Source organism: Dryobates pubescens, chromosome 2 (assembly GCF_014839835.1).
Source record: "Dryobates pubescens isolate bDryPub1 chromosome 2, bDryPub1.pri, whole genome shotgun sequence".
NCBI lineage: Eukaryota > Metazoa > Chordata > Aves > Piciformes > Picidae > Dryobates > Dryobates pubescens.
The window spans coordinates 27,119,357-27,140,972 of NC_071613.1; the positions used below are offsets into that span (position 1 = coordinate 27,119,357).

Below are 21,616 nucleotides of genomic sequence, written 5' to 3' on the forward strand. Positions count from 1 at the left end.
ATTCCAAAATTTGAACATGAATTTTACTTTCATTAGTAAGGATGAAGCCTTACTTCAAATGTACATGCACGTAAATCAGGGTTAGGGTAACAATTGTTTTAAAACATGCACCTTCAAAAGCTTATATGAATGGCAAAAGTTATTTAGGAAATGCTGTTTTCCTCCTTTCATCATTCTCAGCTCTGCATAGGTTTAACGGAAAACTGACAATAGTTCCTGCTCAAGTTCACTGGAAAGGTCTATAGAACATGACTTTAAGGTATTCCAACCTTGTAGTTCCAGCTTAACTGAAAAGTGGGTTTAAATGCATTTAAACTGGTGCAGAAGGCTGTGTGATTTGGATTCTTGTTTGCAGTATATGAAAATCTGACCTATCACCACAGTATCTAAAAGGCTACTAATATATTTCTTTATTCTCTGATTCTTATTGTTTCTTTCACATGTTATCATAGAATCATTAGGGTTGGAAGGGACCTCCAGGATCATCTATTTCCAACATCCCAGCCATGGGCAGGGACACCTCACACTAGATCAGGTTGCTCAGAGCCATGTTCTTCCCTGAAATGAATTAATTGAAGATTTACTTAAAATAGTTTTAGTGTTTGTATTGGATACTTTCTTGTCATTTGCTCTAGCTTGATGAGGACTGAACTCATTGCTGCAGTACCCTGGATCAGGAATGAGGTAGTGATCAGTTGGAAAGAGATTTTGATTACTGTCTAGAAAAGAGAAGAAAAAAGACCTGATGAAGTGTTTTGGTTTTGGGAAGTGCTGCTAGCATGCAGTAAGGGATGAGGTCTTATTTTACACTTATGGAAGATTTCTAGAGCATATTTGATACAAGCTATGTGTGGATGGAACAGATAAACAGATTGTGATTGAGATCTGTGGGCCCTTGGAAAAGACTACTCATTTTAAGTTTTTCCAAAGGACTGAGATCTTATTGCTGTCATGAAAGTTGTTCAGGGGCACTGCAGAAGGAAATCCAACTTGAAAAGTGAGTACAATTAATTCTATTTAAAGTCTCTCTTACAATCTGCAGAGCACGTTTGCAGTCATCTGCCACTGAAGGCCATATTGCCCCCCATGTAGTGAGTTGGTGACTGAGCCATGAGGTTTCCCTTGTGCTTCTGTTCTCATCCTCCATATCATTAAGATTCCTTAATGGAAAAGCAACTTCTGCAACAGATTGGCAATGAACATACTGAATGTATCACATCAAAGAAATAGCTGTAGAATGGCATGAGGACTGCTTACTTTAAAGTGATCTGTATGGGCAGATCTTTGAGTTTCCGTGTGATTTTACTTTGATCAGAGTCCATCCAGCTGTAGTTGTTTTGAAGAATCAGATGTTACAGTTGTGCTGTGAAGGTTAAAGGGTGATGTCTTCTTGACTTATTGTAGACTAACATTACTACTTAGCAATATGGCAATTTAAATATTAATATTTTGGTACCTTTCAGCTGCAAGACCACGTGGTTTCTGATATATTGATACCATAATTCAATGAGAATATAGGTAATTATTTGAAAAGATATTTTTAATGTAGGATTAATAGGACATTTCTCTAGAATGTTTGTGTGCAATGTTTATCTAAACTTAAATACACACATATATTTTCTAGAATTATTCCCTACTGGGTAACAGATACACAGCTGTGAGTTGTTTACATGAAAAGCAGACAGATTTCTAAGAATGGAATGAAAAGCTTCAATAGCAATGTAGAGATCTGGTGGAAAAAAATTATGTGGGATAAGGGGATAGCTGTCTGTAGGTTTTGCAGTATTTGCTGATAGGAAAGGAAGATAACAGCAGTCATGCATCCTCTTACTGGCTGCCTCAGAAGAGTCCTGTATGTTTACATATTCTTTTTGGGGGGGTTTTGTTTGGTTCCCCCCCCCCCCAAATCATAGACACAGATTGGAATACTTCTGCATTAATTATTACTACATGTTTGTGTTTATGGTGGAAAAGTTAATTTGAAGGAAAAATATTATTCCCCTTCATGCTATTAAGCACTGTCAACATTCTTCGCTCTGTCATTCCTGAGGAAAGTTAGGAAGGCAGCAGTAGACAACCTCGATGTGTGGGAATATGGAAGCTTAATTAAAAAAACTATTAATTTACCAAAGATACTATGTAAATGTTTGGAAGCTATTATGGCATCGATGCCTAAGAGAAGAGATGAATCCCTAATGTAGGAGAAGGGCCTGCAGGGAGTATCCAAAGTGCAGGGGTGAGTTCAGACAGATGACTCACTTTTAACAGAGTACTAAAAGCATTCCCCTTCACAGTTTGCTCTGAAATGCACACTCAGTTATTTTTGTGTACCTTTGACAAAGTTCTCTCCCTACACAGGAACTGTTGTACTTAGGTCTTTGGAACTCAAACCCAAGATTTTTACAAGGTCAGGATGCTTCTGGGAGCAGTGGCTTGTTGGTTACTAGCTGCTCCCCAGACAGAAGTAGGTTGTGTGTTTTAATGCATCATGCTTTCTTTGTTTTTCTTATTAAAAACCTCTGACAACTTGTACACTACTTGCTGTGGTATTTCTTTATGATGGGATTGGTGGACTTCCAAAAAAGCTTGACTAGTACCAGAATTACTGGTAGAAATGTTTCAGGATAGAAGTGTGTTTGTTCTGGGTTACTTCTACATGGCATACTCATACTCTTGCTTAAAGCATTTGTAACCTTGTGAGTGGTGCTCTCCCTTTCCCTTCCATATGGCATGAGAAGTTGGCTCTTAAGGTGTTTTGGGCCTTATAACAGTTTCTGTTAGGTTTTTTTTTGTTTCAGCAGACTTTGCTTCAGAGGGAGGAGCCTAAGTGGACGTTGGAAATAAAATCCTCACATAAAAATAGCAGTGAAACAAGAAACTATGCTACTCTCTGTTTTCAGTTACAATAGTGTAAACCCAAGGAAGATTTGAAGGTATCTTCCATCTACTACTGTAGGCAGAATTTGGCTCACCAGTCAGCTTCTTGACCATTGGATTTCTCAAGTCTGCCACTAATTGTGCTCAGCATATGCTATTGCCTTTTTATTTTCTTTTTCTTTTTTTTTTATTAATGCTATACCTTTGTTTGGATATAGTCCTGAGATACCAATGTTCCTGTTCTGAAATTTGAAGCAAGTATGGGACAGTTTGGGTTTTGTTCAGTTTGTATTTGTCACTAAAGTGATACACAGATATTCATAATTGTCCCAAAAACGCAAATGTGATTGTTAAGTGGTAGTTAGGTATGTTTAAAGTTAGCTTGCACTATGACATGACCAAAAAATACTGAAGCTGTTGGGCAGGTGTCTTGTAATTGTAAATGAGCTTTAAAAGCAGAGCCCACTGATTTGGTGATAGGGTTGTTAACAGGTTTAGACTAACAAAATCTTACTTCAGAATATGTTGTTTGTGCTCTCTGATGCATCTGCAGCTACTGATAGGAAATAAACTTTATATTGAATTTCCTAATCTTCAGGAGTCATGGTCGTTTCAGGCATCTCTATGTTCATGGAAGGAAAATTGGAAAGAAATTTGTGTATGTGTACATTTTACATTCTTCTTTTAAAAGTGACTTGCTTAAAAGTCAAGAATTATTTTTGATTGACCCAAACTGATATGCCTTTTGGTGAATTAGGTAAAGTGCATCGCCAAATAATAACCAAGAGAAACATGGCTCATGTGCGTACATATATATGAAATAGCTATTATTTTACTTAGAAGTAGATAAAAGAAGAAATATGAATCCCTGCAGATGCTTTGAGAGATCCTTTTTGGTTTTCTGCTAGTGTTCCTCATCTAGGCATTTAAAGGCAAGTCAGCTGCTGGTGTAAAAGTCTAAAGATGAGTATGTCCAAAGAAGGAGATGGATTGAAAAAATGAGTTCGTTACTGAGAGTCTTGTTAAGCTTTGGAAGGTTTCAAAACTGGGTTTGTAAGTGACATGTACTTTTAAGAAAGATTGATAATCTGACAACATCACATGTTACTACTCATACAAAGCAGTTAGAAGGCAGATAGAAATACTACTCTTTGTGGAAGTTTGTGTTTCTTTGTGGGTTTGTGCCTTTCTTTTTATGTAGATTTACAAGTAAAAGATATTTAAATTATCCTGGCTGGGAAATGACTGGCCTTGGTAATGCAGCCTTTTACTTACTGTGTTGAGCTGCACATTACCACTCCATTGAGATGTTCAGTTACCCTTGTTAAGAAATTAATATTTATTAAATTTACAAATGTTTGCTCAGCAACCTGAGACTAGTATCTTGCACTGTAGGACTCATTTGGATTTGGCTGTTGGAATGTTGACAACTTTTTCTTAAAATGCTTGTAAGAATTAAAAATTGATTCAAGATAAGCCAGCCTAAGATTTGTTAAGAAACAGCTCTACTTACAAACAAAACAAATAAATAATAATAATTAAAACAAACCAACAAACAACACACTGCACAAACAAACAAAACCACCAACAAAACCCAAGCAGACATTCCAGGGAAGTTGAGGTTACCTTGCAAGCTGCGTGGCTGCCCACTAGAGAGAAAAAGCCCTCGGAGGGGATGGTCCATTAAGGAACTAGAAAGCAATGATCCTTTTTCTCTGCTTGTTTTTCTACTTCTGTTCGGCACAAAACGTGGTTATTTAGAGATTTTTCTAGTAGCTCTCCAGCCTGCATAATGCCACCATTCAGAAGCTTCTAACAGGAGAAAGAGCAAGTGTGCCAGTACAGCCAGAGCTGCTAAATAATCCATGGTCCTCAGGATGCCCTTGCCCTGGGCCATGCTATGAGGGGAGAGAACAGGGAAATCCTTTTCCAGTGTAGAGGAGGGCCCTCATGATGGAGATATGTTGTTAACCCTTTGACTGTAAGAAGAATAAAAGTAGAGCACTCAAACTTAGACATTACACAGCATTTGGCAAGCAGTGGTGGAAACAATTACTGTATATTTAGCAATGGAAAGGTTGTAAATGGCTGCAGCTTAGTTGCATGGTCAAAGAAAATACAACTGAGATTACGGCAAAAAGTTCAACCCCTCAAAAGCTGCATTTTCTCAGTGCATGCGAAGCACTGTCTTCAGCTGATGCAAATCCCACACACTGAATACATATTCTAAAAGATAAGCCAATGAAATGTAAATTCCATGCACAGAAATAGGAAAGTCAAAATGTTGGTTTCCCTCCTAGCAATAATTCAGCTTCTTACAGTTATGTACTGTTTCATTAGCTTTGTATGCCTTAAGATTTCTTTCTGATGTGTTCTACGAAATACATGCATGTATATGTTTTGAGTAATGCCAATGAGAACTGTACCGTGTATCTTCTAATCTCCTTGCTATGGAGGTTGCAACTCTTATTTCACAGTATGTGGTAATAGTTTATTTTCTTTGTGTAACTTATTTTACCAAAACCAGAAGTGGTGGCATTTCTTTTGATGGAAAAAGATCAAATTTGATGTTGTTGTGATTATCAAAAGCTCTTATTTGAAGGCCTTATCAGATATGAGTTGTATGTTATTTTTTGGTGGGTGATTTTCCACATACTTCTATCGCTGCTGAAATGGATATTTTTGTTTTGCTAACCTTTTGCTATGTCCTCTAACCATTATGGTTATGTTAAAATGGAAGATGTTGTCTTTTAAAATTGCTCTGACTTCTTACTGGGTTCTTCTCTGCCTATGCACACTGGGAACTGGAACAAGTGCATCATGTTTAATTTCTTTTAAATTCGGTTCAAGTGAATTTGTCAGTTTATTCATCTAGTGTAGACTGGGATAAATTACAACTCAGACTCACCTAAAATTTTACCCAGTATTTAAGCCTTGTGTGTATTTTATGTTCTGTGGTTTTTGCATAGCTAGGCCTTATTACAGTCTTCTAAGGGGTACTTTCAGCAATATATAAGGCAAGTTTAAACATAGTTCCCAAACTTGGTTTTGAAGCCAAGGTAAATGAGGTCTTGTACTGCCACATTCCAGTGATTCTGACATCAGAGGAGTAGCTGCATTAATACATTAATACATTTTGATACTGAAGTGGCTGAATTTTTACATGCCTGCAAGAAGAAAGACTGGCTTCTGACATGCAGAAGCATTAAGCTAACCATTTGAGACACTAACAGATAGTTTCATGAATTTTTATTTCCTCTTATCCAGAGGGGGAAAAAAGGCAAGATACTTACATTTGGACAAAAATGGCTCAGTATGACTACTTCCTTGATTTTGTTTATTTTTCTGTTGTTGAGTCAGGTTTTCTGATTGCTGCAGTCTGTGGAGATGTCTCTGACTTTTTGTGAATTAAGGAGTGAGAAGTAGCTACAAATTACCTGAGTGCTTACACAAAACAAATCAAAACCCAAAAGTATTTTGAAATACTCACATGAACGGACTTGTATCTAATGTATCTTGTAGGTACTTGAACACAAAGCATTCAGTACTGATCAGATTGACAGCATTATTAGCAAACTTTTTTTTAGATTTTTCATTTGGGGGAAAATAAGTTAAAAATGAACTTTTGAAGATTACAAACCAGATTCATGCCAGGAAGCAGGACTAAGACACAGATAGCAGAGCAGGACTGCATCAGTCTGACCCTTTATAGCTGGGCTGAACTTTGCCAGGTAGAAAGAAGATTCACTTTTTGCTGTTGGTGCCACTCTCTGTGGTGCAACAGAGAACTGGGAGAAGCTGCTGATGAATGTGCACTCACCTCTGTTTGAGCTTCTCAGATCTTTTGCCATTCCTCAATTTTAAGAAGCAAAAGAGTTTAGTGCAATGCCTTATAATCCAGGGCACAATTTCTTTTCCTCGTTGTAATAACAATTACGGTTTTATAGTGCTGATTCTTTCAAAATTGCAATTAAAGAGTCTTTATCTTGTCTTTTTTCAGATTCTTCTCATTCTTTTCATCGAGATGAGACGATAGTTATTGCCCTGGCATCAGTGTCTGTACTGGCTGTTCTGATTGCCGCTCTGTACTTTGGATACAGGATGCTTGCAGGTTAGGTTTGATGATCCTTTGGGTTTTTCTAAACTTGTTCCTTTGACTCTTCTCAAAGTTATACTCATGGCCTATGTTCTCGCTGGTGCCTTTCATATGTTTGTATATAATGCTCCCCTTTCTCCTCTCTGACACTTTATAGTTATATCCTTTCACAACAGTCCAGAGGATTTTATGATTTCTTCTAGTTGGCATTTTGGGACCCATTTTTCTTAAAAAAAAAAAACAAACCCAACCAACTCCTCAACACAGCTTAAGTGAGATTGTGCACATTCTTTACAGTTATTGACAGTGACATTCAGTTATCAGAACAGTGGTGTAGTGGATAACCTTGTCTGTACCCATGAGCACCTTCACTGCTGATTTTTATTTTTTTTTTGACTCCAAGAAGATTTTACAGGATTCCTTTTTACTTGTTATGTCCTTGCCTACAGTATGTATTTCTGCCTAGTCCCAGGTAAGTTCTATTGTTTTCATTTGTAGTGTGGCATAAAAAGGAATCTGCCTGATTCCCTCCCCATTCCCTCCCTCAGGAGACCGTAAACAAGGTTTGCACAGTATGAACATGATGGAGGCAGCAGCATCAGAGCCCTCATTGGATCTGGATAATCTGAAGTTGTTGGAGGTAAATGTTCAACTTGGATTCTTAATCTTCGTTTTTATTCAGTGTAATGAGGTTCTGTCACCTCCCAAGTACAATTACAGAAAGAAATATAAGACAGCCTCTGTACGGCTTTCTAAATCATAGTTTAAAGAAGAAATTAAAAGGAGAAAGGTCACTGCTGTACATTCTTGTCTAGTTTTGTTAGTAATATGGTTGGTGTATGTTCTGCCTTAAGAAGAGCCTGGAGAAAAGGAGACTCGGGGGGGGTGACCTTATTGCTCTCTACAACTACCTGAAGGGAGATTGTAGACAGACGGATGTTGGTCTCTTCTCCCAGGCAGCCAGTACCAGAACAAGAGGACACAGTCTCAGGCTGCACCAGGGGAGGTTTAGGTTGGATGTTAAGAAGAAGTTCTATACAGAGAGAGTGACTGCCCATTGGAATGGGCTGCCTAGGGAGGTGGTGGAGTTGCCGTCATTGGAGGTTTTCAGGAGGAGACTTGATGGGGTGCTTGGTGCCATGGGTTAGTTGTTTAGGGGGGTTGGATTGGTTGATGGGTTGGACGCGATGATCTTGAAGGTCTCTTCCAACCTGGTTTATTCTATTCTATTCTAAGAAAATACTGAATATTGTGAAGTAATGGGAGAAATTGGAATGTGCATTATTGAAATACAGAATTTTCTGAAGATAGGGCAGTATATTTTGGTAGTAGTAGTGCATTTATGTATAGTCATTCTTCACAGTGGGGCACTCTGATCTCCATGGCAACTTGAGGCCAACCAGAACTTTCTGCTCAGCTTGGTATTAGATATATCATCAGAAAACTGCAAAAATGTTACGTTTTCAGTTGGTGTGCTTGATGGAACTTAGGGAATTTTTAAACCCTTTTGTCTGGAAATAAATCAGTAGAATGATTCAGATTCAGAGCGTGGTACTTTTCTTGGTTTTGCCCATTAGAGATGCAGGCTGCAGACATGGTATGTAGTCTGGGCTGTTGGTGACAGCAAACTAGTCTGCAAAAGTCTGGGTTCCTTCTGCCAATAAAGTACTTCAGACAGAGTTTACTAGAGTATGAGGATACATACTGCAGAAGTGTGTGCAAAGCCCCAGATGAAATTAGTCATACTGATCTGCAGACTTGGAAAAACCAGCCACTTTTTTGGTGGTAAGATCTGCTATGGTGTCGTCTTCCTCAAATCCTAGGGAGCTGACTCCTCGCTCTCAGTCACAGGCTGTTGCAGAACAGCTTATCTTAACCTGTGCTTGCCTTTCCACATCTCTGTGGGTAGAATACCTTCCAGGTTTGTACCTTGAAGTGACTCACTGACACTTTACAATCTATGGAAAGACTGAGAAACAGAAATCTGTCTATTGTTGAAAACTTTTCTGCTAGACAATTTTATCTTCTTGAGGAGTGTTACTTCCGTAATCCCTTCTGCTTTTCATCCCTCCTCCATTTATAAATATTTAAAAAGTAAAAATATACTGGTCCATTAAATCCTTAGTTTCATGTCTAGGTCCTCTGTACTTGAGATGAACAGGTGCTTTAATTATGTAGTTAAAATTTTCTGAGCTTTAGAAACCAGGGCACTTCCTGAAGGTGGTCCAGTGTTTTGGTTTTGAACAGAGATCTCATCATTCTTTAGTTTCCATGGAGACAGGGAAAGCTGTTCTGTGAGGATCGTCTAGCATAATGGAGGCTAGAATACAGATTCAGAGATAGTAAGGAATTAGTTACTCCTTTCTGTTAAAAGCTGTTTACCTATTTATTTTGCACTACAAATGCAGACCTTGTAACTGCTCACCTGAAGGATACAGTTTATAAAGCTATCCTAAACCTAAAATGTTTAACTTAACGTCTGTGGTCTCTGGAGTTAATTGATGATATAAAAGCTATAGAAGTTTAGTGGGCTACTGTTTAATAAAATAATTAGCATCAAAAGGCATTGGATTTTATTGATTCTATATATAAAAGTCTTGAATAGATTATTTATAATTTATTTGCTGGGTTTTCAGACTACAGATCAATTTAGTAAGCTCTAAATTGGCCTGTGGTGAGGTTTAGAGCTCCAAAACAGCTTTGAGGACAACATTCAAATTGCAGTTTTCAATATAAAATATTCACTATATTCACTATTTTTTATAGCACACATCAGTGTAAGAGTTGGTGTACAAACTTGGTAGAGTGAAAATTTAGATTTTGTTCTCATTTGTTATTTTGGGAACCTTATTATTTGCACTTTTTTTCCAGTTGATTGGTCGGGGAAGATATGGAGCAGTGTATAAAGGCTCCCTAGATGAACGCCCAGTTGCTGTGAAAGTATTTTCTTTTGCTAACCGTCAGAACTTTGTCAATGAGAAGAACATCTACAGGATTCCACTGATGGAGCATGACAACATTGCTCACTTCATTGTGGGGGATGAGAGATTCACTGCAGATGGCCGCATGGAATATTTATTGGTGATGGAATATTACCCCAATGTAAGTGCTTCCAGGAAATTAATCAGATTGATGTCGATTTCTAAGAATAGCCACATAAAAATGGTGTACTTCAGTATTCGTCAGTGATTTTCATTGCTACTTCTTGCACAGTAATGTAAAAATTATCCATATAAATTACAATTTTAATATGTCTTACTGTAATACCCTTTAAGATTTCCCAGTTAGTGCTACCAAATGTAGTCTTACAGATTCTTAGCTGTAGTATTTGCTTTTGGTTATGGTGCAGTTTTTTTAGTCAATATTCAAGTACAGAGCTTGAGGAGGTGTGTTTACTTAAGAAGTTTAAAATCTATTATTTTTAGTATTAAGACACTATGACCTCACTCAGTAGCTGTAAATGCAGGTTTTTACAATGAAACAGATTTTGTGTTACTTTCAAACAAGTTTGTGGTACTATAAATTATGTTGGGTTTTTATATTGTTATCTTCTTTAAAAATTCTGTGGCATATCATATTTATTTTGCTGTACCATATACTGATGATGTAGGACAAGTTTTAAGAAGGCAGCTTTACTTCCTGGAAACATATCTTCATATCTCCTTAGGTAACTGAATGCTTACATCCCTGAAATTCATTGATTTGAGTTTCTAACCCTCAGTGGGTGTACAACAAAAGTGGTTTAAAAATACACAGCATAATATCAATTGCTTTCATGAAAAACCATCAAATGTAATGTATATGGGGGGTATATATATATGAAAATGAAAAAAAAAAAATCACAGTTTATCTTGGGTTTGAGGTTATTTTGCTTATGTATGGCAAACAATTTTTAATTGTTCAGTTAAACAATTTTGAACTTGGTCTTTTTGGTCTCGAGTAAGCGAGCTCACGTTGTATTTCTTCTGGTGTGTAAAGGTGATGGCTGAAGCCTGATTTGTTATGGGAATAGTAGGACAAAAGCTTCTTATTCAAGAAGCAAAGAGATACAGAACTAAAGATCGAGAACTAGAGTAATGACAGTCTGTCTTAGGCTCTCTTTGTGCACTTCTGTGAAAGTTCAATGCGCACCAATCTCAATACATATACAAACTTAAAATAAGAAAGCACTTCACAAATATTTTATAGAGAGTATCTTTACTAAAACTTTTAAGTTAGAACGTGCTTGATCATGTTAGCTTATGAGAGATGGGCATCTAAGAAGAGATTGAAGAGACTAGAAATGACCATAGAAAAAGCTCAGTTGTGCCCATACCAGATGGTCAGTGGCAAAGCACATCAGCTCTGGCCTGCTCTGAAGGAGTAGGCTTGATTTTCAAATAATTGAGTTAAGTAAATTTGAGTATTCTACTCCTGGGAGGGCATAGCATAACTGTCTTAACAAGTGATCTGGTTTTACTGGTTTCTTGAATGAAAGACTTTTCAGCTGACATGTAATTTGATTGAAAATTGTCTTGTTGCTAAAATAAACAGGATCTGTTAACAATCTTGTTAAATGCACAGATGAGCTTTATGACATCATCTCATTCTTTCTCAAGATGGTATTAAAAACAGCAAGATTAGTCTAAAATCAATCCACTGATGATTTGGAAGTCATTGGGAAAAGTGCACAGCAGGTGTAATTAACACAAAGTGTGATCCTTAATTTAGTGAGCAGGTGTTCTGCTGTCTGTGGAGCTAAGAGAAGGAAACCTGTTGTGGCAGCCCTGCTAAAAGGGAATTGCACTGTTCAAACTGGAGCCGTAAGTCTTATTTCAATAATGAGGAAGGCATAAAAGATGTGTAGGTGAAATACTGCCCATCCAAAACACGATTTTCCCTTAAAATACTTTCTGCCTTGGAAATAGGAACACACAGACCAGAACATAAAAGATGTGCAGGTGAAATACTCTCCATCCAAAACACAATTCTTCCTTAAAATACTTTCTGCCTTGGAAATAGGAACACATAGACCAGAACATTTTCACACTGAAAACTGTTTTTGGTGCTGCCTCACTGAAAGCAAGACTGATAAGTTTGACTCAGGTTATGTTATCATTCAAACATGCCTTCAGGTCATAGAACGCAGGTGAGCAAGAAGTGAAAGGACAGATGTGTATTTATCAATCATTATGCTGTTCTGGTGGTACTCTGAGGTGTGACAGGCGAGTAAGCAGTAAGTTGCAAGGGATGAGATAGTAGGAAATGGCTAATAGCCACAGAATTGTCCCCCCCAGTAGTCAGGCATTCATGTCTTTTTAGACTAGAAATAGAAAATTTGTTGTAAAACACAAATACAATCATAGGATTGTTTAGACAAAAACATCAGTTTTATTAAAAATTATGATTGGAACAGGTATCTCAGATTTAACATGCCTCTCTTGGCTTAATTAATTTTTAATCTTAATTACTAATATATATATTTGAATCTTGGCTAAAACAATTCCTGCTTGTCATTTATATTAAACTTCATTAAAAGCACAGAAAAGGGGACATGGCATTCTTCTTTTGCTGTTTCTTCAGTGTGTGTGGGCTCACTCTTACTCTAAACTGCCTTTGGGGTGTTTTTGTTTGGATAAATAAAAAGATTATAGCATGGGAGATGCTAGTTAGCAGTGTTGAGTTTTCTTCTGCAAGTGCTTATGGCTTAAAGATCCTTATTTAGTAACCCAGTGAGGGAGCTGGGGTTGCTTAGCCTGGAGAAGAGGAGACTCAGGGGTGACCTTCTTGCTCTCTACAACTACCTGAAAGGAGGTTGTAGACAGGTCTCTTCTCCCAGGCAGCCAGTACCAGAACAAGAGGACACAGTCTCGGACTGTGCCAGGGGAGGTTTAGGCTGGATGTCAGGAGGAAGTTCTACACAGAGAGAGTGATTGCCCATTGGAATGGGCTGCCCTGGGAGGTGGTGGAGTCACCATTGTTGGAGGTGTTCAGGAGGAGACTTGATGGGGTGCTTGCTGCTATGGTTTAGTTGTTTAGGGGGGTTGGATTGGTTGATGGGCTAGATGCGATGATCTTGAAGGTCTCTTCCAACCTGGTTTATTCTATTCTACTTTTATTTTTCTGTTGTTCAGCAAGACTTTTTCAGCAGGTGCATGCTTTGCTTTTGTCATATAATAGATATTATCATTCTTAATCACTATTGCTTTGTGATAAATTTTCTGTTCCACTTCTTCAGGTAAGATGAATGGCAGCATTAGAAATCAATTAAACTGGTCCAGTCTTGTGTTTCAGAACATCTGAGTAAACACAGAAGCAGTTGCAGGATTACACCTTTCAGAAGCAAAGGATAAAACTGACTGTCCTGAAGATCTTGAGTTACTCACCTGGACAATGATTTTAATCCAATAATTTTACATATATTTTTTTAGGGTTCTTTGTGCAAATACTTGAATCTCCACACGAGTGACTGGGTGAGCTCCTGTCGTTTGGCCCACTCTATAACTAGAGGCTTGGCATATCTCCACACAGAGCTACCTCGGGGAGGTAAGGTCAGAGAGGGATGCCAAGATACTCTTTTATTTCTATCAGATAGTAGATTCCTGCCTTTCTTTTTCCTCTGTGACAGTACAGGGAGTAGGAAATTATGAATGCAAATGGAGATTGCTTGGAACGTCTAATACATTCTTGCCTTCTGAACAATCCAGTGCTGTGGGCTCCATCTGTAACGCTTGTATGAAAACATGGAGTAAGAGCCAGCCCCAGAAAAAGGCAGGAGGAGGAGGCAGAATTGTGCGGTGCTGCTGTATCATGGCAACAGATTACTGAAGACCTGGAGCACTGGATGTCTGTCTAGCAGAGAGCAAACAGATGGGGTGTTCCATTTGTTTTTACAGTTCAGACACACATCACCAAAGCAATTTTTAGTTTGTCTGTGAACTGTATACACAAAGATAAATTGTTTTATCTTCTAACTCCATTGCGGTTTTATCATATCTCTTGATTTTTGTCTAAGGGTGTGGGTCTAGTCTTTGCTGTCTACAAACTACACTGCTGGACTTGCAGTGTTTAATTAGAGCACCAGATGTGACAATATAGTGATTTATATCTTTAGATCTCTGCTTGCAGGCTTCAGCCAGTGTTTCAACCGCTGATGTAGCATGGTTATAAAGCAGATATTCTGAGATCTGTGATGTATCAAGCTGCAGAATATGTCTTGCTACCAAAGCACTAGCTTTTTGGCAGTAAATAAAGGGATGGTATTATAAATTCTTTGTAAAGGTGCTAATGTTTTAATTAAAATTCCAAACTATATATATATCTCCATTTTTGAGCGTCATCTCTAGCAAAGAAAATGCTGTTAGAAGTGCAAGGCTAAAAATACCTAAATCAGTGTGTCAAGGAAACTGCAGCTATCATCTTAACGTCATCATTTCAAAATGTGCAGACAGGTGTGTCCTTTAGCAACCAGAAAATGTGTAAACCTTTCATCATAAAGAAGAGACAGCCGTAGGTTGGGGCTATCAATGCGAGGAAGGAACTTGTGGAGTAGAATAAATTCCACTGTACAAACTGTTCAATAGTGCTGACAGCTTTACTAACAGAATTAATTGCATATAAAGTAGGAACAACTGAGATTATTCTTTAGAAAAGATGAAATTGTCTGCAAGATGAATATGTCCACACTCTCTGGAATAATATTGTCTACATGTCTTCGTAATAAGTACTAATTCCAATCATAACATAAACAGTTGGTGCTGTATTTGACACAGGAGTGTGGAGATGAGAGAGGACATTTGGAACGGCCGTCAGGGTTGCAGCAACACAGACCTGTGTTTCCCTTGCTAAAATCATACTGAAATATCCCTTGGAAGCTTATTGGCAAACATTAAAACTGTTTATAGCGTTAGACGAAGATATTGTATAGAGTCAGTGAAACTCTGAATGCCAGTCAGTTTTCTGTAGGTAGCGTAGTGGAGCTCATTAGAAGCAAAAATGTTAGCTTTCTGAAAAATAAGATGATTTTCTATCTGTAATAGCTGAGCAAACATAAAGAGGTTCTTTCAATTTGCCAAACAGTAGAACTGTTAAAATAGTAACAAGCACTTCCATGTGTCCAAACAGACCATTACAAACCTGCAATATCCCATCGTGACCTAAACAGCCGCAATGTACTGGTAAAGAATGATGGAACATGTGTGATAAGTGATTTTGGGCTCTCCATGAAGTTAACTGGAAACAGACTGGTACGTCCAGGTGAGGAAGATAATGCAGCTATCAGTGAGGTAAGTACAAATGAAGGTAAACCAGTCTACCAAGGTAAACAAATAAGCGTGGAAGTAACCCTGACAAACAGCTCTTTTTGTTGTTACAAGGTCAATGTTAAGATGGTTCAGTTCCTGTAAGAGGGAATTGCTGCAGCACAGGTGAGAAGTGGCTGAAACTCTAATAGGAAGAATCTGGTTTTATTCTCCAAATATTCAAAACTAAACCTAGTACTTTGAAAGACGACAGAGTGGCAGTCCTGAAGACTGAAGTTTTCTGTGTGAGATACAAGACGATGTGAGGCAGGATTGCTTGCCGCACTGTTTGCAATGCTGTGGTAGAGGTTAATACAGCAAGTATTAACCAAAGACCAAACACTCTTTGGTGGTTTAGGTGTCAATTTTTCTGAAATGGCAACATACTGAATTCTACATCATACAACCATTTCTCTGTCATCTGCAGTTTTCTGAACTTTAAATGGATACATCTGGGAAAGCAAGTAGAAAGACATGAACCAGCTGAGACAGAACAGCGACAAAATAACAGGCAGTACTTCAAAGAGTACCTTATGGGGAAAGATTAAAGAATGAGGCTTGTTTAGGGAAGTAAAGACCAAGACAGATCTTCAAATATGCAAATAGCTGCTACAAAGAGAAAGGAATAAACTGTTTGCATTCAGCATGTGTAGGACAAGAGGTAACTGGATTACATTGTAGGAGGAAAGCTTAAGTTAGTTATGAGGAAACCTTTCTAATTTGTAGAAGGCAGCCAAGGTGTAGAACGGACTATCAATGTAGAATTTGCATCATTTTATGAATTTAGGGAATGGATTGGGAAAACATCTGCTAGGAGTGGGTTAGAATGGATTCTGGGCAGAAAAAAGAAACTGATTTCTCAGGCTTTCTCTTTTATGATGCTGTGACTCAGAGAGTGGTTTTGTTGTTGCTTTCTTTTTGTATAGGCATCAATACACTGACACCTGAATATAAGCTACTGAAATACAGTGAGACTATTTTGGAGTGAAAGTCCCTAATGCTGAAGTGCTTTTACAGAAAACCTTTATATTTCATTCAAAGAATGTGTTTTCCAGTGCTAATCACTCTCCCTTAGAAAGCAAAAGCTACATTGATAATGTCTAATCTCTTACTGAAAAGGGAAACAGGGAAACCACTGCTTAAAATGCAGGGATATAGAATAGTCCCCCTGACAAAATACTGTCCTACAAGCGCTGATGAGTGATTTCTTTACTCTTAACATATTTATAGTGGAAATTAGTGGGTATCTTCCAAGGCTGTTAATAACCTTAGAACATGGAATATGTAAGGGAAGAGCCTTGCTTACAGTCCAGGAATAAAGAGAACAAGTTTCTTCTTCAGCAGCATCCTCTGCCATTATGATACATACCTTGGTGTTTAAGAGAGTAATTTCAGGAAAAATAAAAATGTCTGTTACGTTATATCACATGTGAGTACATTGAATAAAGGCAAAATTACTCTGTTTTGGTACATGCAAAAATGTGGCAGAGTAGGGGAAGGATTTCATTATGACAAGGGTTCTGGTAAGACGTTGTTTAACGTGAACTGCATTATTCTTAACTGTAGAAAATATCAAAGTAGGGTATTACATAACCCCCAAATCTTCATAATAAATAGGATTTGGAAAACACTTCCTGATTTGAAGCATTTATTTTCTGTTTTTCCAGGTTGGTACAATCCGCTATATGGCCCCAGAAGTGCTTGAAGGAGCAGTGAACTTGAGGGACTGTGAATCTGCTTTGAAACAAGTAGATATGTATGCACTAGGCCTTATCTACTGGGAGATATTTATGAGATGCACAGACCTCTTCCCAGGTAACTAAAAGAACTGGAAAAAAACGTAACAGTAGAAAGCAGTACCAGCAACCGAAGGGACTCCTTAGCCATAGCTTTTTAAAGCGAAAAGGGAAATAATTTTCTGAATTGATTTTGCCATTAAGTCGGTGCCATCTAGTGTTCAGGATGATTGCTGTCAACAGAGTGTATTTGCAAAGCATTGTTCATGCTGATAGGCTTTACATTACCTATTTAAGCAGTTTTCAGGCCTCATGATAAGTGCAATTTGAGCATTCTTCTTATTGTCCAGAGCTAACAAACACTGAGCGCTGCAATGATGTCAAAGGCAGTGCTTTCACTTCTTGGAACTAATAAAAGTACTTGAAGTGTCTTTCAGACTGCCCCCATGAAATAACAGATGGGAAAGTGCTGTGATTTAATGTAGGCTTTAGTTAGTGGTCCTTCTATGTAACCTGGTGACATTGAAAATTCAGGGAATTTCTCCATACCTGTAATACAAAACAAGAGGAAGTGGACTTTTAAAATGTAACTTGTGAGATTGTGTCACAACCACCATCTTCTTACCAAGATAAAGCATTTAGAGTTAATCTGCCATGCAGCATTCTCTCTGACGTCAACCAGCTGTACTTTGTGTGAAGACTTGTAATCTTGCAGGGCTTCCTCCCAAATGCAGTACATTGATATATGTCTGTCGGCATTGTTTCATAGAAACTAGATGTCATCCTCGGGATCCAAGACATTCTGAAATGCCACTCAGCCAGCAAAGCTTGACGATGCTATCCTTTGAGAGGTTACTGCACAACACTTTGTTCGTTTGCAGTTAATTCAGCTGGGTTTTGTGAAGTTTACACTTTACGGGCAAAGTGGAGAGCATCTCAATAGACAACAACTTTAATACTGTCTTTCATCATCTGAAAGCCCTTGCTCTGCCTTTTAATCTGTGATTATTATTGTTTCTTTCACTAACAGGGGAATCTGTGCCAGAGTATCAGATGGCTTTCCAGACTGAAGTCGGAAACCATCCCACTTTTGAAGATATGCAAGTCTTGGTGTCTAGAGAGAAGCAAAGACCAAAATTCCCAGAGGCATGGAAGGAGAACAGCTTGGTGAGAGAGAGTATTTTCAAAGAAACAATCATTTAACCAGCTTTAGAGTGTGCTTACTTCTTAAAAGTAATTTTTGAACAAGTTCCTTTTAGGGTTTAAATTTTTGTTAATACTTAAAGATTGAGAGCTACTCCTGCCTACATTTCTTAAATACTGTATTCAATTTGTAAAAAGCCATTGACATGAAAACTAGATGTCTTTTGGGGAAACACACTATGATTATTATCAGGTACTGAAGTGTGATACACAGAAGATAACTTGTTATATTAACTGTTAAATAGTGTCTGCATTATGGTGCTCTAAGTCTTTAGCATACCTTATGCTGAGTAAGAAACATAAAGGCATCTTCTGTCTTTTGACATCTCGGGGACTAATAATGCACTAAACATTGGCAAAAATGTATTACACTCTTCCAAAATGAAAAACTATAAATATTGCAATAAACTTTTTCTAAAGCTGTGTAGTCCTCAGAATTCAGAGGCTACAGCTTCCAGCAATCAGTCCATCATAATGACATTAGAAATGTTATATGGCTACACTTGGTCTGCAGTTTTTACTGTCAAGACTGTAAACACAGTAAAGCTGTTTGTTGTTGTTCTGAATTAGTATATGGTTTAGAGCCTTGCTTGCTGCTGCAGGCCAACAAGTTACAGCAGGACAGCTGAAATCTGGAAAGAGTCTGTGTGCTTGTTCTTGTTTGTGGGAAAGGTGAGGTAATGCAAATCCCTATAGCTTAGAGGGGGTTGTTTGTCTTTTATTACAAGCAAAGTGAAATGTAAGCAGTTGCTGGGTTCCCCCTGACACATGGTAACTTGTTAAGCTAAAATAGCTTGATTGCAAGTATGAAAATAATGTATCTGACTCGTACTTTAAAAGATATTTCTAGTTATTCCTTTACTCAAATGATATCCTTTGATCTTCAGAAATGTATCTGGTTGATAAATATGTAGCTACTGTGCAGACAGATAGTGGGGAGCCTAAGGGCTCCTCTGTGCTGGTGCTTGTAAATGTGTATGAAACCGTTTTCAGAGAGGAGCATAGCCTCCAGTATTAGCACTGTTGTAAAACATGTTGTAACTGAATTAAGAGCTTCATAGAGACATTCTTTTATTACATAGTTTTGGCTAGACAATCTTGGAAAGGGGCACTGGGGGAGAGAAGAGGGGAAAAAAAACCACTGTGCCAAAACTATATAGGAAATCAAACAGCGACTGTTTTAACTACAGCTCTGTTGGCAAACGCAGTACTGGAAGAACCAAGCTTGACAGCTGTTTTTGAAAACAGTTACATCTAAAATAGTTCCAGAAGGGTTGTTTTGTTTTGCAGAACATCATCTTACATGTTCATTGTTATAACAAGCTAAACAACTCCAGTATTATTAGACACTGAGCTAGTAACTGTCCCCATAGGTAAACTGCCTAACTGCTTTGTCTTGTCAATTTTTTTTGGCAAAAAATCAAAATAATAATGAGAAGTCCATCTCGAAGGATGGATCAGAAACAGATAAACAATCTGTGGTTCTTTGATGAGTATCAAACAATCTACTCCACCCTATGGCAGTCTTGGATAACATTTGAATGAGTACTTTTGGGGAGATACTGTAGAAAACTGAGCTCCAGGAAACATCACTTGGGACCCGGGTACTAGCTTGTTGTATCTAATGCATGCAATGGACTTTGGTCCATTATTTAAAGCTATGCTGACATGTTGAGTTATAATACTTTGATGCAAATTAATCTATTAGAGAAATGGATTTTTCATTTGAGAAATACAAATTAAAAGCAATGTTTAAAGCAACATTTTATTTTTTCAGGTGACATAAGGCACTCAAAAGATAGGTATTCCTTAATTTATTACTACCTATACAGTCTCAGACTGCTTCTTGAACACACATGTTAAGACACAAATGTGGATCATCAAAATCTAATTGTTTTTCACAGTGTAAACCAACAATCTGAGGAGATGATGTACATTAAAGGGTTATAAACTTGAGGTGAGATAGTCAGGAGCACTTACCTCATTTGCCAGAGCAAGGCCCAAGGTTGACTTCAAAGGTCAGGAGTGACAGATACTAATAGAATAATGCAGATTTTCTGTTCCTTATACCTTTTCAAATGAGTGATAGAACTTCTAGATAATGCATTTTAGTACAAATCTCTCTGTACTTGAAATTTATAGAAAACACATTGCTGTGGTCTAGAACTTCAGTTTTCTTAATTGCCTATAAAGTCATCATTGTGTGCCTTTCATGGTTCTTAAAACATCAAAAGGAAGGGATCTGCTAGATTAGAGACTCTGGTGAAATTTACTGCTGGTGAAACCTATAGGGGAGTCTTACAAAGGGCCAAGACAGGAAATTAGGGTGTCCATTGACTTTGATACATCTAAACTGGGACTAAATCAAGTCCTAAAAGTCAAAGGAAGGCTTTATACTAGGAGAGAAAACAGATCCAGTACAATATCCTGTCATTGTCCCTGAGGATGCTTTTTAGACCCATGTCCCTCAGATACGATGGGTGTAGTTGCTTTGCCCCTTTGCTGTGGCGAGATAGAAGGTTTACTTATGTGAGGGCTCATCCCCACCTGTGCAGTCATAGTTGCATCACTAAGCAGCAGTGACTTGCCAAATGCAAGTGATGCCAGGACCACCCTCTGCAGGTGAGGGGCTCTTGGCTAGCATGTAGAGCAGGTTCTGGCTTTCTCTACCAGAAGTGAGCAAGGCAGTTCTGGCACAGAGGCAGTCAGCAGGACCCAGCTGGGACTAGGCAGTCATTGGTGCTGGAGAGGTAAAGCTGGGCTGTAGATGGTAGATGTTCTAGCAAGCCATATCCTATCCATGGGGTATAGGTTCATAGCAGGGGTCAATATATGTCTGCCTGTTTTTTATACTCTGGATATTAGGTGGAAGCAGAAGCCATTGGTGCTCATAATTTCAGTTGTCTCCTCTCTGGGTTTTTGACCAGGTGGTAGCATGTTTTGGAGGTCGTGAGTTGCAATTCTAACTGCACCATTCACCCCACAGAGTGATCCCAGGAAAGGGTGTCTATTTCTGTTTCTCTGTCCATAAAAGAACTCACCAAGCACAGACGAATTCATTGTATTTATGAGGCATTTGGATGTTTCAGTAGTGAACAGAGGAAGGAAAGCATGATGAAATGAGCGAGGCTAAGTTAGTTGCCTACAGTGCAGAGAAGCAAGGCAGGGATCATTAGATAACAATGACAGCATTCCCAGGTCATCAGTCCTTAGTACACAGTTTTCATGAGGTGGAGAGAGTCAGCTGAGGGGGCTGGGTTAAGGTTGTGTGGACACTGGTGAATGGAGCTTTTCTAAACTGATGGTCTTCCTAGTGTGGAAGTATTGGTATGATAAAACTAGTCCTGCATATTGCTGGGTTTAGGGTAAACTAGCTTTGAATGAAATTGTGTTTCTTCCATTCCTCTTTCTCACCAGCTTGTAAC

At 38.2% G+C, this 21,616-nt stretch overlaps 1 protein-coding gene across 2 annotated transcripts in view; it reads left to right on the top strand.

Moving 5' to 3' along the window:
• The window catches only part of BMPR2 (bone morphogenetic protein receptor type 2), a 101,427-nt gene that overhangs the window by 74,971 nt on the left and 4,840 nt on the right, over positions 1-21,616 (top strand). For both annotated transcript variants that reach the window (XM_009896493.2, XM_054172879.1), the window contains exons 4-10: positions 6,878-6,988; positions 7,522-7,613; positions 9,845-10,075; positions 13,384-13,498; positions 15,077-15,237; positions 16,920-17,067; positions 18,019-18,155. In XM_009896493.2, the coding sequence (XP_009894795.2) occupies positions 6,878-6,988; positions 7,522-7,613; positions 9,845-10,075; positions 13,384-13,498; positions 15,077-15,237; positions 16,920-17,067; positions 18,019-18,155 (995 nt within the window). The remainder of the gene's footprint in view (positions 1-6,877; positions 6,989-7,521; positions 7,614-9,844; positions 10,076-13,383; positions 13,499-15,076; positions 15,238-16,919; positions 17,068-18,018; positions 18,156-21,616) is intronic.